This window comes from Lontra canadensis, unplaced genomic scaffold, assembly GCF_010015895.1.
Source record: "Lontra canadensis isolate GAN:19392208 unplaced genomic scaffold, GSC_riverotter_1.0 scaffold58, whole genome shotgun sequence".
In the NCBI taxonomy this organism is placed as follows: domain Eukaryota; kingdom Metazoa; phylum Chordata; class Mammalia; order Carnivora; family Mustelidae; genus Lontra; species Lontra canadensis.
In genome coordinates this window covers 1,633,558-1,651,336 of record NW_022631052.1, presented here as the reverse complement: position 1 = coordinate 1,651,336, position 17,779 = coordinate 1,633,558, and the positions used below count along the sequence as shown (strand labels likewise).

The 17,779-nt window shown below is 49.9% G+C and overlaps 1 protein-coding gene across 1 annotated transcript in view; it reads left to right on the top strand.

The window, feature by feature from the left end:
• SRRM4 (serine/arginine repetitive matrix 4) overlaps positions 1-17,779 on the top strand; it is a 142,465-nt gene that overhangs the window by 103,036 nt on the left and 21,650 nt on the right. Inside the window, exons 2-7 of the mRNA XM_032876174.1 lie at positions 880-1,026; positions 5,002-5,088; positions 7,085-7,156; positions 9,813-9,839; positions 11,590-11,640; positions 14,998-15,096. Of these exons, the coding sequence (XP_032732065.1) occupies positions 880-1,026; positions 5,002-5,088; positions 7,085-7,156; positions 9,813-9,839; positions 11,590-11,640; positions 14,998-15,096 (483 nt within the window). The remainder of the gene's footprint in view (positions 1-879; positions 1,027-5,001; positions 5,089-7,084; positions 7,157-9,812; positions 9,840-11,589; positions 11,641-14,997; positions 15,097-17,779) is intronic.

The window sequence follows — 17,779 nt, the reverse complement described above, 5'->3', positions numbered from 1 at the left end:
ACAGGGAAGTAAAGGGAAATGGAACAGCCTTTTATTTTCATAACAATTCAACAATATAAGGACTAATGTTATTCCCTGTCTTAATCACTGAATAACTAACTTCAAGACAGAGAAACTGAGTCCTCTATCTACGAAACCGTGAACATAGTGTTTGAATCCAGGCATCTCCATTCCATACAGAGATAAGACAGGGAAATGGGATGGAACAGGCGAAGGGGAGTTGGGACTAATCCTGTCACCCTTCAGCCTCCATTTATGTTTTGAGCAAGGAAGTGAAACACGGTTTCCAGCCTCTCCCTGTTGTTTAGTCAGGATAGGCCAGGCAACACCGCAGTAACAGATAAACCCCTAAGTTTCAGTGGGTTAACCTGACTAAGGCTTATTTCTAACATGCAAAGTCTGATGTAGCTCAGGCATCTCTCCTCCCCCAGGTAGCTTCACTTTAAGGGTATGTGGCCTCCAAGGTCATTGCAACAGAGGGAGAGAGAGCTGGAGAAGGCACACAGTCCTTACTGCCTCAAGCCAGCAGTGACACATGTCATTCCCACCCAGAGACCAGTGGCCTGAGATACTCTCTTGTGGTTCCAACCTAACTGCAAGGAAAATTGGGAAATATTAGGATGTGTGTGAATGCATGATGAGCCTTAAGAATCTGGGGGCAACAAGAGGCTCAGTCGGTGAAGCATCCGACTCTTGGTTTCAGTTCAGGTCATGATCCCAGGGTTGTGAGATGGAGCCCTGAGTCAAGATTCTCTTTCTCCCTCTCCTTCTGCCCCTCCTACCTCCACTCATGTGCTGCTCACTCTCTCTCTCCCTTAAAAAAATAAAAGAATCTGTCATATCCTAACAGTTTCTGCCTCTTTATTTGTTCCCTTGTAGGACAGAACCCCAGAGCAGTCCTCTGGTTCCAGCTCAGGATGGACCCTCAGAAAAGCTGAGCCAGCATCTGGCCACCGAGGCCTTGGGCACCAACTGCTGGGAGAGAGACAAGGCCTGCCGGGAGCTCATTCCTGCCAGAGCACGCAGGTGAGACGCTGCCCCCACCCGCTCTTTGGTCCAGTGAGGAAGTTCAAGTTGAGGATGCAGAAATGAAGTTTGGCCACTCTTCCCACCCACTTTTCTTTTGCAAGTTCCTCTTCCAGACCCTGAAATCCAATCAAAAGTCAGCACATTTTTTGTCTGTAGGGTACCAGATGGCAAATATTTCAGGTGTGAGGGCCAGATGGTTTCTCCCACGACTACTCAACATCCCACCATTATAGCACCAAAACAGCCACAGACTATATGTAAACAAATGGGCATAGAGGTGTTTCAATAAAACTTTATGTATAAAAATAGGAGACAGGCTAGATTGGGCCCTGGGGGCCACAATTTGTTGCTCCTGCCTTAAATGATAGAGCTAGTTCCTGTCCATTTTAATGACTCCACGAGCCACTGAATTCCAGGTCATGACTTCAGCCCACAACTGTCTGCATTCATTCCTGACATCCAGGGTTGCTTGAGCACCCACTAGTGAAGGGCACTGTGCTGATACCTGAAGACAACATTTTACTGAGGCTCAGAGAGGTAACAAGACTTGCCCAAAATAAGGCAGCCAGTAAGGGGCAGAGTGAAGTTTTGAACTATGGTCTCTCTGATCTTAAATCCTAGACCAACACCAGCCACATGTTACTTTGATGCTAATGAGAAAAACAATCTATCCCCTGACTTCTATTTTTAAATTTTACACCGTGCACATATAAAGCCTAGTCTGTCTTTGGCCTCTGGAGAATCGATTTTGTTAACAACACCATCTTTATAATCAGGTTTCACCAGCTGTTTGGAAGCTTTATTCCTACTCCTCAAACTAACTCAGCACCCTCTTGCTGCCCGGGACTTGTATCTACCCCCTCCATGACAGGCAGGAAATGAATTTAGTGTCCTTGCCAGCAGTGTGTCCCAGATACAACCCCTGCCTATTCCTGTTGAATCAGATGGTGTCAAAGCCATTTTTCAGATGTGGAAACTGAGGACAGTATGTGGTAGGGTCAAGATTAGTCTGAGGACCCCGATCTGGTCCAGATTCTCTTACGTGTCCTAGAGTTCTCGGTTTTCGAGGGCAGAGGTTCTAAACCCATTTGAAAATTACATGGAAGCTAGAAATGCTGCCCCCAGGGAAAGTGTATATGCTCCAGGAATATTCCCCAAATTCCATCTACCATTTGAGAATTCCTAGACCCCCAAGGCCCATGAACAGGCCTGTCTAGTTAAGAACCTTAATTCTGAAGAAGACCCACTCTCTGACGTGATTAAAAAAAAAAAAAAAACCAGCATCATGGTGATAATGTTAAAAGTAAACATAAAAGTCACTTGGCATATAATCAATGAATAAACGGTAGTTGTGTTATTATGCATAATTATAATATTAGAAAGGACATTTACATGTATGCTCCATGACACATCCGGGGCACATCCCATGAGTGAGGTCCTCATTTCTTAGACACAGGTATCATGTTTTGTTTCTATCTCCCAAATCATGAAAATGATACTCAGGTCGCTGAGCTAGGAGGTTGGAGCAGGAACGTAAATCCAGATGTGGCAGCTTCTAGAACCAGCATTCTCTACTGCCATGTACTCTGTATTTTGGACCACCGCATACTGAACCGCTCTAGGGCATCACTGCATAATTAATGGCTGCCTATTTCCCTGCTCCTTATGTAACCACAGTCTACTTACTTAGCCACTCACCTGGCTCCTCCAGCACTGCTGGGACGGCACACCTAGGCACACAGGTACAGGAGGAAGAAAAAGGCAGAGGAAGTGCAGACCTACCTAGATAAAGGCATTTGGGATCTGTGGAAGGGGTTGATTTTCCCTTTCTCAAACCTCAAATCTATCCCAATTCAAGGTCTTTTCTCCATTTTACCTGATCACTCATGTAGGAGTATCAGACAGTAGTTCCCAAACCTGCTTCCCTGGGAACCCTGGCATTCCAGAAAGCAGTGAGAATAATTGTCTGAAACAATGAGATCTCTCTATTTTAGAAGACGCAGTTTTGTTTTGTTTTAAAGATTTTATTTATTTATTTGACAGACAGAGATCACAAGTAGGCAGAGAGACAGGGGGCGGGGGGAGCAGGCTCCCCGCCGAGCAGAGAGCCCGATGCGGGGCTCGATCGCAGGACCCTGGGATCATGACCTGAGCCGAAGAAAGAGGTTTTAACCCACTGAGGCACCCAGGAGCCCCTAGAAGACACCGTTTTAAGGGCTTTTTTTTTTTTTCTTAAGTATTTCTCCCTTAATTTTTTTTTTTTTCCTTGCAAATTCCTGGCAACAGTTACCCTGGGAAGTGTTTATGTGGCACAAGAAAATTTAACAAGAGACTAAATTATTTCATCCACTCATTCCCTCCTTTGGTCACCCAACAGGCATTTAGTGTCGAGCACTTGTTGCCAGAAAAATCTGGATGGGGTCTACTGCATTTATGCCACCAGCCTGTACCCTTCCTGGCTGCGTGTGCTGTTCTTCGTGCTTTATAACACATGAGTGTAGTACAGAGCTAGGGACTATTTTATTTTAACCTGTTTAAAGGGACTCCCTTAAAAATGTTCTCCATATAGCTAGATGATTTTTTTTTAGATTTTTATTTATTTATTTATTTATTTGACAGAGAGAGAGAGAGATCACAAGTAGGCAGAGAGGCAGGCAGAGAGAGGGGTGGGGAGAAGCAGGCTCCCTGCTGAGCAGAGAGCCCAATGCAGGGCTCAATCCCGGACCCTGAGATCGTGACCTGAGCTGAAGGCAGAGGCCTAACCCACTGAGCCACCCAGGCGCCCCTAGATGATTTTCATTTACTGGCAATGCAGAAACCTTCACATACAGTCTGTTCACTTGGGCACTTTTTTTTTTAAACTAACCATAATGATCCAGAACCTTAGAATGGAATTCAATATGGCCATATCACATGATGGTCTTGAAAGTGCTGGGCAATTTCCAAATGGATGTCTGCATAACCAGGTTCGAGAAGGCCCTTGATTGTGTGGGAAAGCCCTCAGGATGGGACTCACTGAGGCCTTCCCTGAAATCCCGGCTCAGATGCTCCCTCACTGGGCAGCTCTGGGCAAGCCGGTTCAAGGTTTGGTGCCTTATGGTCTTCACCTGTGAAATGAGACCCTGAGAATCGTACCGCCCTCCAAGTGTTTTTGTGAGTATAAAGGTAGCGTCAAACGCTTGGCATGTAATAAATTAAACGGTAGTGGCGTTACCACCAATAATGACAACAGTTTTCTTATGAATATTACGTTTTCCCGGTCAGGTTCAACTGGGAGGGCACGTTTCTCTTCCTGAGCAGTTTTTCATCCCAAACCCATCTCCTTTTGCCATGGGATAGTGTTTTTTAAAAAATCCCTGAAGCCTGCCCCAATTATAGAAGGAGATAAGTTGACTTCATTTAACGGCAGCCTGGGCATTTGAATTTAATTGAATGGGAAATAATTATTCCTGAAGAGCAGAGGTTTTTGAGGTTCTGTGAAGCAATATAAGATATGTATCTCATTACATTAGACCTCAGCAAATACACTTTTAATAATCAGCTGCTACTTAACATAACTTCCTCTTCCTATTAAATTTCTAGCAGGAACTGTGGACACGAAGTGTTGGGAAAAGGGGGGGCGCTGAACTGCCGATTAATTATTTAAAAAGTGATTTATTTACCAAGGTGAGCCATTTGCAAGTTCAATAATAAATCTATTAAGGAGCAGTTAACCTCTGTAACTCTATTTTAAATAATCAATTGGTGTTTGGGTAACAGTGAAGCGTCTGTCTCATTAGGTCGGCATTAGCTCCTTATTTGAGGCACTTAATCTAAAGGATGGCCAAATCAGCCCTGAGATGGTAATTCGGTATTCGCCATGGGTCCTTCATCCTCCGAGGAACTGGGTCCTTCTTCCCTGGCTGCGACAGCCCAGATTGGGGTCTGGGAGCATCCTGGGTCCTCTAACACCCACCTCTGTGCTCCCCACAGTGCCTCCCGCCACAAAGACTTGACACCACCACCTTCCTCCAGGGGGAAGAAGAAAAAGAAGAAATCCACCCGGAAGAAGAGAAGGAGGTGAGCATCGTAAAGGAGGATGAAACCTTGAGGATGGGGGAGAGGACAAAATAGGGGTCCAGTGGGTTTCAGAGTCAAACAGTGACTCCCCCTGAGTTCGAATTCCCACTCTGCCTCTTAACTAGCTGCGTGACCTTAAGCAAGACCCTTCACCTCTCTGCGCCTGTTTCCACTTATATAAAATACTAGTAGTAACTATCTCCTGGCATTTTGTGAGAATCAGATGGAGAAAAATGGATGTGGAAGGAGCTGTCACAGTGTCTGGCACATCGTAAATGGCAAGTGAATCAGCATAATCAAGACCATGAATGTTGATTTTTTTTTTTTTTTGAGAACTTAAGCTTGGTGATCTCAATGATGTCTTTCACCTTTGACTATGATTTACCAGACAAACAGTATTGTCCCCATTCAGAGAGGAGAAAAGAAAGGCACAGGGTAGAGGGTGACAGGATTTACAGGGATCCCGGGCACGACTGTTGATTCTGCTATTCCCACCTAACAGGTGAATGCCAACAGTAACAAGCGGACACTATATTTTTTGCCGGCAGTGGACTGTTGTGTACCCCATTAATTTTTTTTCTATGTAAAATTCCTTTTAATTTTTTTTAAATTTAAAAGTATTTCCAGATTTTCTGTCCAGTGTTCCAGACCCAGAGGGGTGGGTTTGGGGGAGGCAATGTTTGAAGAAGCCTGCAGGGGGCAGCAGAGAGCAGTGTCTGGATGACTCGCGCCCCAACTTGCTTTTCCTGGTTTCTGCCATTTCCACACTCCTTTAGCCTGGTTGGAAGAGGACGGGCCCAAAGAAGACCAAGAAGGGAATGTGAATGAGGCCCCTATGTTGTAGGGTGACGGGAGGAATTGGGCCAAGTGGCTTGAGGTTCCTGATTTTAGGGCTGGGCAGAACATTTGAAAGAAGGAAGTCAGGCTTTACTAATTCAATTGTTCATTCAGTAGATGTCCACTGAGCACGTGTTTGGGGACAGATGTGGTGATTTCCTAAGAGTCAGGTTGTTCTGAACCCTGTGTTTCCCCCTGTAGATTTGTTATGTTTGACCTACAAGGTGTTCTTTTGTCTTTCCAATTGGTGGCCGACATTTAAAAACCAGGGGATTTCACATGAGTTGTGTTTTTCTGGTGGCCTCTCTTGAAAAGGCAGGTGTTCCAGAAGCCCAGGGCTGCATTCCCACACAAGACCTATGGCTGATCGGAGAAGCATATGCTCTCTGGTTTGCCACAGTCCCCACTGCTTCCTATTGTGTCAACCCAGCCTGCTCTCTGAGAGGCCTCTTTTGGCATCCTCACTTATTTCAACCTTAGTGTTTTGTCACTGGGGAAATAAGAGACCCAGAGATGGGCAGGGACATGCCGAAGGTGACTTCATGAGTTGGGGGTTCAGTCAAGATTGGAACTCGGGTCACTTGAACCTGTCTTGAATCAGAATCAGAATCATGGTCCTGGGGTGGCTCTGTTTTTTGGGGAACCCCTGAGAGCACCATGCTGACCACTTAAGGGCCCAGGGAGCTAGGGTAAGGCAGAAGAAAGACCTAAAGCATCTGAGAGGAGGCACATGGCTGGGAGGAAAAGAATAGACACAAAATATTTGGCCTGACCAGGAGGGATGATAAAGGGATTGAGACCAAGGCCCCTGTCATCCATTTGAATCTCGGCTCAGCCACTTCCTGGCTGTGTGTGTCTTTGGGCAAGTCACTTTACCTCTCTGAACCTCCCTTTCCTTGTATGTAAAAGGAAGGTAACCGTCAGGCCTGCCTAAGAAGCATGTGGAAAGATAAAGTGAGATAATGCATGTAAAGCACAGAGTGATGTTGGGGAATAATGCAAATCTGATTATAGCAAATCAATAAATGCAAGTACTGATAATATCAGGATTGATGTGCTCCTTGTGTGGGAGACCCTGTGTGGGGGCTGGAAGAAGGGTCGCTGAAGCCAACCCTGGTCCTTAAGGAGCTCCCACTGAAGGTGTCTTCTCCCTCCTCAGGTCCCCGTCATATAGTCCATCGCCTGTCAAGAAAAAGAAGAAGAAAGGCTCCAAAAAACATAAGCGACACAGGTATTATCCTTCTGCCTTGGCAAACGGGGACGCCCCGGGGTGGGTTGGGGGTTAAGGGAGATTGGGTGGCACCGGAAGTTCACTGGTGATAAGCTTATCATTTCACTTAGTAAGATACTCATCTGTGTGTTGGTATTTCCTTTTCCTTGTGTAACTTGGAACTCTGGTTGCAAGGACCCGCGGCCCCCTAAAGCTAACTCTGGCCGGAAAGGGGTTTGTTTGATGATAAGGAGACAAGAACGTCTCAGGGACCAGCCAGGCCCCAGTGAGGATCTAGAACCAAGGAGTGGGGAGCTGGTAGCACCCAGGGAAAATACACAGTCCCTGTCCCCCATGGGGAGACCCGGCTGCCCCCGGTGCCCCTCCCTCCATGTGGCCGGCGCAGCCACAAGACAGTCGAGCTATCTTGTTTGTCCCTCATGCCAAATTCCCAAGGTCCAACTCTGTGTTTGGACCAACTTGTCCTTGAGGATGGGATCATGTAGACACGGCTTCTGGGATTATACACCCTCGTGGGTGCTTGTTAAGGGGCACTGTGAACTGGACACACATTCCAAAAGGTGCCCACCGTGCGCAAACACACAAACACACACACACACACAGACACACGTGTATGGGGAAGAAAGGACTAGAAGGATGTACACCAGAGGACTCATATCTGTGGTCCATGTGCCGACTCAACATTTTATAATTGGGAGATGGTGCAATGAAAAACAAGTTTTCTAGTTCTTCTGTAAAACCAGCGGCTGTCTTCACTGGACCGATTTTCCCACAGGAAGCCATCTGCGAGGCTGAGCGGTTGCCGTGCGTGTAGACAGCGTAGCTGCTGTGCTTTGCTAGGGCCCCACTAAGTCCCCCTCAGTGACGAAGCCTGCTGGGCCCCTGGGGGCAGGGAGTGTGAAGTTTCCCCCTGTAAGCTGTTCCTGTGCTTGGCCGCAGATGCCAGGGAAAGAGTGGTGCGTGTCCCCTCTTTGCTCAGCCCTGTCTTCCAGTCTCCCTCCGTCGGTGCTGGGTTGCTTGTGCCCTGAGACAATCACAGGGGAACAAAAGGTCAAGGTTCGCTGGGGTATTCCCCCTGCTTCTCACCCCTGGTTCAAAGTTGCCCCAAAGTGGCTTTTTCCAAGCCGGGGTGTGGTCATGTCTCCGCCCCTGCTGCCCGAATGGTCTCAACTCAGTTTGGTTTCACCTGCCATGTCCGCTGCCCGCCCAGACATTTTAGCTGATGCCGAATCTGTGCTTGACCCAAGACGGGGGCAAGTCAAGGAGCAAAAGGTTGTTAACGTGGTGTTAGAAACCTTTCCCAACGCGGGATTCCCCTGTGGAGGCAGTGGCCTGCCCGTGACTTAGACTGCCATCCTGTCACCTTCCTATGCTGACGGATCAGTCCCAGTTTGGGGGGCTTTTCCATATCCTGTTGCAGAACTCAAGTGGCTTCTCAGTCTAGGGTTTCTCCTCATGAAAAAGAGACTTTTTCCGCCAGCCACAGCCAGCCCCGGAGGTGGAGAGGGAAGGAGACCCTTAAATAGGAGATTAGGAGGGGGAGAAACTGTTGCTGATCTTTTCCAAAGTGCCTGCTGGGCACCACCTCCCCCCCCCCACCCTTCTCCAAGGTCTTGAGACACTGGGTTAATGATAGTTGGCTTGTTTGAAGATAGAGCTAGGGGTGGGGAGTGCATAGAGATTTGTCTTTTTTTCTCCTCTATTAGCATGACTTCAGGGCTTAAAAAAAAAAATCCCATTTTTACATCTATTTATTAAATACCCAGTATGTGTCATGAATAAGGAATCCGGGCCCCAGGAACAGAGCAGTGACCAAAATCCAGCCCTTGAGTGGCTCACGTTTAGTCGGGGAGATGCATAATTATAACATGCAGAGGTGTGTGTTACAAGGCTAAGCTCAGACACTCACCCACGCTTTCAGAGCAGAGAGTGGGTGCCCAGCCAGGCTGAGGGGATCAGAAAATGCTACAAGGAGGTGAATGGAACTCTGAAGAATCCACAGGAGTTACCTGGGCAAAGCTGTGTGACCTTGGGCAACTTAACTAACTTCTCTGAGCTCCGGTGTCTATGAAACGGTTGTTAGTAGAACCACAAGGGTTTGGATGAAGACTGAGTGGCATTGTGTGTGAGAGGCGCTTTGCACAAAGCCCGGCACACAGTGAACGTTCCACATGGGGGTGCTGGTTGTCCCTGACGATGAGGAGGGTGGTGTTGAAGAATCCAGTGGTAGGGAGGGAGAGGTGAAGGTGAGATTGGGGGTCAGGGAGGACGCAGAGGACTCCCGTATGTCCACCCCGCCCCCGCCCCGTCCACCCCCATCCGAGACAGGCTCACAGACAGTTTGAGGTGAGGATGAAAGCACTGGTCGTTTTGGCTGGAAATTCAAAATGCAAACCACTGTCTCCCATATGGTCTACACAGTCTGAAATCTGAGAGAGGAGGATTCGCCAGGTATCTCGACCGACCCCCATGTCGCATGATCACAGACGCACTGATACATTTGTCCCAGGAAAAAAAAAAAAAAACAAAAAACCTCAGCTCACCTATGTTTATTGTCTTCTCTCTCTGCCTGTCTCCCTCCACCCCTTTTTTCCTTCCTCCTCCCTCCCTGCCCTCCCTCCCTCCCTCTCTCTCTCCCTTTTAATTCTTTAATCAGGTCATTCTCCAAGAAGAGAAGGCACAGGTAAGAATCTTTTCGCCTCTGGCTGCTTGCTTCTCTTTCCTGCTTTCCTAAGAAGGTTTTAGGCAGCTTCTGGGGTGTGCTTCTATGCACGCCCCCTCCTTCTTCCTGGGCCTCAGTTTCCTCCAAGATGGGCTGGTTTCTCTGAGAGTTCCCAGCCAGGTTTTGACTTCCGTCAGGTCAGATGGCTGCTCCTTGACCAGCCCCTGCCGATGCTCCTTCCTGGAAAGTCTCACTACCCTGGTCAGAAATCCTGGATTGGAGCATGTCAGGAAACCTCAGCCCAACCCCCCATCCTGCCAGAGCCTCCCCAGATCCTGGCCAAGGGACAGAAGCCAAGTCTGACTGTATTGGAAACACCAAGTGAGCACAAATCGAGCTGTCGTCGACGGGGTCCTCGCTATAAATCGGATCCTGCACTGGGCCCTGCGCTGTGTGCGTGCGTGTTGAATCTCTACTGATCTCCCTCGTAACCCAGCACAGTGGCTATGTTTATTATTCCCATTTTACAGATGAGGAAACTGAGATTCAGGCAGGAGGTGTGACAGGTGTGTCCACAAACACAGGCAGGCGGCAGAGCCAAAACTCAAGCCCAGATCCATCAGACAGAGGATCGGGACTCCCTATGGTGGCGTCTTAAGTAAGAGCCACATCTGGAGCAGCTGGCCGACTGCAGAGCCCTTCTGTTTATCCAGTTAACAGGTAGAGGGTGATCACCAGTGTCACATCCTCTCAGCCCAGCAGCTTGAGCAATGGTGCCACTTCACAGTCCAAGAAACCCGGTCTTCCGAGGACAGGTCGCTTGCCTGTGTCCCACAGCGACTGAGCGGCAGAGCTGGGGCGGGAACCTGGATCTTTCAGTGAGGTTCCGGGCTCGTCCACTGCCTAGGCTGAGTCTCAGACGTGGAGAGAAATCACACAGCTAACGTCAAGGTGCCGTTTCAGTCGGATGAGTTGGATGAGGTTTTCCCCTTCTCTGAGGCCCGTTGTGTGTTCTTGGTGGACTCTCTGAAGCCAGTAGAACCAAACAGCGTCCACCCCCTGGGGCCTCTAGCGGATGATGCTGGGACCCCGACTCATCACTGTCCACCGGACCCATACCCCAGCCCTCTGACTTAAAAAACAAAAACGGGTAGTTAAATATCTGTGTGCGGAACATTTCTGCATCTGCCAAGCTTCGAGAAGCTTCCGAGCGTCTCCCTGCATATCCCATTTTTCTCCCTTACAAATTGATTGAATATCAGTCAACAGCATGGGCTCTGGGGACCCATGGGCTGGGGCCACATCCCAGCTCCCCTGCGTGATCCTGGCCAAGTTTCTTAGCCTAGCTGAGGCTCAGTTCCCCCATCTGTAAAACAAGTACGTATTAAATGTGCCTCTCCCCATAGCTTGCAGGGAGAATAAAACAAGATTGCTGACAAAAAGTAGTTAGCAGAGTGTTCACTTGTAAGAAGTCCTCGAAAAATGGCAAGTATTACTTTATTTACCACTGTTCTTATTAAGCTGCCGAAGCTGGCCGTGGCCCTCAGCACACCCCCTTCTCAGTCCGTGCGTGGGTCCGTGTCCATAGCTGCCCCTGCTGGGTGGAGAAGTCAGCATCAGTGACTGTTCTGGTCTTGGAAATGATGAGCAAGTCTGTCCCCAAATTGCCCGGATCCGGTGGCCACTGTGTGTTAAGCATTTTCACTACTTGTTTCTTTTTATCTGTAACTGGAGTTTTGCATCTTTCATTAATTGGCCTTTTCTCCTTTAGCTCCTCCAGCCCAAAAAGCAAAAGGAGGGATGAGAAGAGGCACAAAAAACAGTAAGTAGAGACCCCCTAGAGCAGTCCCTCCAGTTTGGGGAGCGGGGGAACCTAGCCTCTTAACAGCTGGCGTGTTGGAGTTGCCGAAGAAACAGGGAGAGCGAGAAGGGACGGGGGCGAGAGTTCTAAGCGGACAGAGGCAGGGAGAGACAGAACCGAGCGACACACTGCAGCTGGGGGTCTGGGTACGTGTAACTGCACAAGGCCGCGTATGCGGTGTGTGTGCATGCGTTTGTGGGTGCGTGGAAGCGAGTGTCATGCATCTGTGTGCCTGGCGGGCGTCACGTAGATATCTTTGTGGAGAATGTGTGTAGTACGTGTCTTGTCTGTAGATCTCCATACATTTTCCACCCTGCAGACATCTCTGTGACCGTGGATACGAATGTGTGCCGTGGGTGTGCTATGCACTTGTGTTCACACGAGTGCGTTCTGTAGGTTCCTGCTTATGGGAGCACAGAGGCAGTGCACGGAGGTGCTGATTCTCTGCACGGTGCGTGTGTACTGCTTCCTGACCTGTGTGCGTTAATGCATAGGGAGGGTGGGTGTGGCTTTTCCCGGTGCACACAGGTGTGCCGCGGCTGCGTGAGTGGTGGCAGGGGCATGATCACGTGCAGGCACAGGCGTGAGTGTGCATGTGAGTCTGAGCCTGGGCTGCTGGGGCGTATAGCATGGAGGGGGCAGTGCAGCTCCTACCCCTGGTCTCGTGGCCCCAGCTGGTTCACGGTTTACGGCTGGTAGTAGAAATTCAAATCAGCTAGCGCTGCCTGCAGAGTTCAGTTCCCAGAGAAATTAAAAGTAAATGCGGTTACAACCCACCTACTTTATACCCTGCAAATGTTAGTGCATGTGTTTTCCAATCAACTAATATTTTATCTCCCGCCAAGAAGCTTCTAAAGTAAGGATCAAAGGCAATACGATGAAAGGTGGTTGGCTGCTGGGGAGGGAAAGGAAGAGACAGGGATGCAGAGGGAGGGCAACCTGCTTTGCTGCCTAAGGGTCACTTCATCCAAGGTCAGTGCAAAGGAGGACATTTGAGCCACCCCCACAGGGGGTCTGGGGAATGCTCCAGAAGGAAGCAGTAGAGCTTTGAATTAGCTCAGGGAACAACTTCCTGATCATCAAACTTGTTCAGTTCGAGTGCAGAAGGCAATTATTGGTCACACGTATTGAGTGTGCATTCACACTAAGCACAGACAGAATGTGTGTTCTCAGAGATCTCCACATTACTTGTCCAGTGGGGCTGTGCTATAGACAGAGCCAAGGGATAGACTCGGACTCCAAGAGCTCGGGCGGAGGGGGCGGGGCATCATCGCTGAGGCAGGGACTGTCTGCTTGAAGGCAGCAAGGTGGCCACCCTCCCCAGTGCCAAGAGCTGGATGAGTCCCAGAAATTGCTAGGTTACGTAAGCCAAAGACAGGCGTCAGGAGAGGGAAGAGCGAGAAAAACAAGGCGCCGCTAGCATAAAGGATGGTTCTTCTCACGGAGTCCCGTGGTCGCACCTACTTCTTAACGAGCAGTCGCTGGAGAGATTTAGCCTCCTTGAATTCAACATCCCGTAGAAGGCCCTAAGACATGACAGGCCCTGGGCTGGGCCCAAGGACAGAGATTAGCCAAATATTCTTCTGGACTCAAGGAGCTCACAGTTCCCAGCGGCACACAGGAGACAGACATGGTACAGTCACAGCCCAGTGGGGGGCGCCGGGAACCCAGGGCACCAGGGCCGCTGTGGTGTTGAAGAGGGTGCTTGGTGGTCAGCAGGGGTGCCCTATGGGAGGAAGGGTCTAGACAGAGAGTAAGGATGGAGGTAGCCGTTCTCAGCTGCAGATGAGGCAAGTAGTTTAAACTCGGTGCCTCAGTTTCTTCATCTGGGAAATAAGAGAACCCGCTCCATAGGTTGTTGGGAGGAAAAGATGGGTCCGTTTAAGAAAAATACTGGACTGGGTGCCTGGGTGGCTCAGTGGGTTAAGCCGCTGCCTTCGGCTCAGGTCATGATCTCAGGGTCCTGGGATCGAGCCCCGCATCGGGCTCTCTGCTCAGCAGTGAGCCTGTTTCCCCCTCTCTCTCTGCCTGCCTCTCTGCCTACTTGTGATCTCTCTCTCTGTCAAATAAATAAATAAAATCTTTAAAAAAAAAAAAAAGAAAAAGAAAAATACTGGACTGTGGTGCCAGCAGGCAGTATGTGTTAGATGCGGGCTCCCGTCATCGTCACCATCACAGGGACGTCGTGAGGTGGGACGTGGAGGAGCCAGAGTACAAGCAGTTCGGACTGGCTTGAGTCTGCCCAGCCAGGGCAGGAGAAGTCATGCAAGGAAGTTAGAGAGTTTCATGGGGGCTGACTCCTTGGGGTGCTTGGGGTTCAAGATGAGAGTGCAGATTTGAAATGAGAGCAAAGGGAAGGTTCTAAGCAGAGAAGGAATATGGTTTGCTAATCACGTTAACAAGAACCCCTGAGTCTGTGTTGGGATAGCGAGGCTGCCCTGCCGATAGAGCCCTCTCTAACTCCCACTGGCTTCCTGCCTTGGCCCAAATCACTGACATTCCTTGTTCATCCCCAGTGACTACTGCCTCTGCTGCTACTACTTCTGAGTCCTTATTATCATTCAGAGGGGAGCAGAAGTAACCTGTGATAAAACCATTAGTAGCCCTGGTCATTGTTCATTGTGGTTAGTATTTTTGTTTGCCAGTGATGTTGTAACCCTGGAAGTAGGCTTTTAACTCCATGTGAGGAAGACGGACTTAATTTTCCAGGTCTGAGGTTATAAATTGGCAGCCCAAAGGCCTCATTTACTCTGCAAATGTGTTTTCTTTTCCCCCAAAGTGTCTTTTAAAAAAGAATGAGCTTCCATTTAAAATAGAAATGTTTTATAGTAAAAAAAAGTCTGTATTTCTACATTCACTTGAAAAATTAGAAGATCTAACACCAGTCCAATATTCTGGAAGCACAGACACTTGTTTCTTGAGCTCTCGCCTGAGTCACACATTATGGTAGCTGACTGAGACAGACTCCTGCTTCCAGCAGGGAGAGAGGTGACTAGTGGAAGTGACACTCCTATCCACGTGTGCTCGCCATCAGGGCTGCCTCGGCCGGGTGGGAGGCTGAGTCACCCAGGCCGGCTCCTCCAGAGGAAGCCTTGCCACTCACTCATGCTTGGTACGGCTGGTTGGAGCCCTTGAACGCCCAGGGGAAGAGCTGGGGTGATGTGGGGTTGGGGGCATGTACGGGGGATGCCCAACTCTGGAGGGACAGTGACTTGGATGCAAGAGGATGATGTGTGCCACAAGATCAAAATCTGTCTCTCCCTCTTTCTCCCCCTCCCCTTCTCCTCCTTTGACTCACTCCCTGTCACCCCCTCCAAGATCACGAAGCCGGCCCCGAAAATCTCACCGTCATCGTCATCACCATTATCCCTCGCGGTCGCAGAGCTCCGAGTCTCGCTCCTCAAGCTGTGAGAGCAGGTAAGCCCTTCTCTGCGGGGGAGTCTCCCCACCCAACCACTGCCCTGTCCACACCTCCGTAGAGGAAAGGGAACCAGCCACCTCCGTGTGTAGGAACAGCGGTAGTGGTGTATGCTTCCCAAGTGCCCTCTCCCTGAATCCACCACACGATCCCCTCTACTACCCTAGGAAGTAGCTACTGTTGTTCTCCCCCATTGTAAAGATGAGAACACTGAGGCACAGACAGGTTAAGGACCTTGTTAGTTGCATAGCTACAAAGTGACTGAGCTAGGATTGGACTGGGGAGTCTGGCTCTGTACTTGGCCCTCTCGTAAGGGTTGCTCTAAGCACAGAGAGGCTGAGCAACCTATGAAAGGCCACACAGCACAAAGTACTGAGTTCTGAGGCCTTTCCAAGTCTGGTTTCTCCTAACCTGGACCCACACTGGGCTGACACATCGGCTGTGCCGGTCAGAGAAGGGGGAGGAGGGCTCTGTCTCGTGGGCAAGAAGAGCAAGAAGAACAAAGAGTGGGACCTGGTGGATGCTGATGTTTGAAACTGGCGCTGTCCAGCAGACACAGCAAGGCCAGCTTCCAGATGTCAGAGCCTGCTTTATCCTTCCTCACGTGCATCCCACACACCTGGCTACGCGTTCATGTCACCGAGGAGATTTCAAAATGTCCCTGTCCCGGTCCCAGTGCATCCCAGTTAAACCAGGGTCTGGAGGAAGAAGGAGGAGGAGAGGGGCATATGTGTTGAAGTCCTACTTGGTGCCACAGTTTCAAATACATTTTCTCCCTTGATCATCCCAAGAACACCAGGAGCTAGACCGGGACTGCACTTTGCAGTCAGCTTGGAAAATTCTTAAAACACCGATCCCTGGGTCCCACCCTCTAGGCATCCCGATTTCATTCAGATGAGGCAGGGCCAGAGCGGTGAGATTTTTAAATCTCTCCCCGTGATGCCGGTGTGGAGCCGAGCATGAGAAGCATTTGAGGAAGAGGAAAACATCCCTGACTCGTGCTGCTATCACTTGCAGGCCTCGGTGTCCCCACTGGAGACCAACAGCCGTAAAGAGCCTTGGCATCAGGCAAGGTGACTCTGTGACCTTGAGTGATCAAGACAAACCAAGACCCCTCGGTCGTGAGGTCAGAGCCCTGATGACACAGGAACTTTGTCCAAAACACAAAAGTGACCCAGCATCTCTCTATCCTGGCTCACATGAGGGACTGCTGTTTCCAAGGCCAGCTAGAGCTCTGGCCTTGGACAAGGCCCCGATATTTATGAAGATACCCAGTGAGAGTCTCACCGCCAGCATCTGATCCAGAACAAAGCCCCAGTTCCTTAAACGTTCCTTAAAGTGACCCACCACCCTCCCATGCTAGGCCCTCTCCAACACTCTCATAGGGAGATGTTCTCCACCGCCTATGGGCGCGTTCTCCCTCCCTGCGAGGAGCCGCGAACATGCTGATCCAGCAGGCGTGCTCCTGCTGGCTCCTTCTGGAGGGCATCGGCTCACTGAGCTCAGTCACATCACGGATGTGGTACAGCTGAGAAAACTGCATCGTGGTGAGCACAGGCATCTGAGCAAGGTCTCAGCGACTGGCAGAGCTCACACAGAGCCCTGGACCTCCGACCCAGGCTGAATCCACTCTCAGCAGCTCAGCCCCGCCGGCCTGGGTCAGAGGATGGTGCAGAGAGCTTGCTGCCCTCTGTCTTGCCCTCCACCCTGCCCTCCGCCCTACCACTTAGGGAGATGGACTGCAGAGCCCAGCCTCGGTCCCCTTCTTATGTCAGCTCTTCTGGGGGAGTTGCTGCTTGAGCTCTCCAGTGCCTGTTGGGCTGAGGGACACTCCAGGGGCCATCAAAGCCATCTGAGAGCTGATGACACCCCAGGGCCACATCAGTAAAAATGATCTGGAGGCCCAGAGCCCAGAGGGACATTCCAGAGCATGACCAAGAGGCATCAGTCCCCCCTGGGCAGAAAACCCTGCCCTGGTCCTGGTTCTGCCACTCACAAGCTGTGTGACTTCTGGTGGGTCCCAAACAGCTCTGAGCCCAGGTCCTCATCTGCAGAATGGGAAATACCTGCCTTGTTTGCATTGTGTCTTCAAGTTGAAGAGAGGACAGAGAACTGCCCTAAGAGAGGACTGCAAGTCAATAGGGTGTCATCTTTATTGCTCCTGTGGCCCAGAGCTAACAGGCCAGCAGAGTCTGAACTCCATCCGTTCTAAAGAGTCAGAAACTCCTTCGCTTTCTGCTGCAGACAGGGCAGCCTGGGGTCTGACAAGCTTACAGAAGACCCCCTCATTATTTTTGTCAGCTACTCTTTTTTCAAAAGTTTTGGGTGACAGTCACCAGGATGCATCTATCTTACAGATGGCCAAGTCACATATGCAAAGACACACAGATAAGCATCATCGTATTTATAGACAAACACAGATGGACACACCCAGTCACGTACAAACACACTGACAGACAGTCCCACACCCAGGATGTGAAAGCAAATCAGTCCGGGATGTTTTCTGTCTTCCCAGCTGCGTTCCCAGCTCCCTGAACAGGTACATTTGTCGAATGAACAAATGAGAGAAGGAGCGAATGAATGAATGAATGAATGAGCAGGTGGGCAGGTGGAGGCAGATGAGGGGTGGATGGAAGCATGTGTCGTTTGTACACGCACACCCAGACACCTTCTACAGCCCTC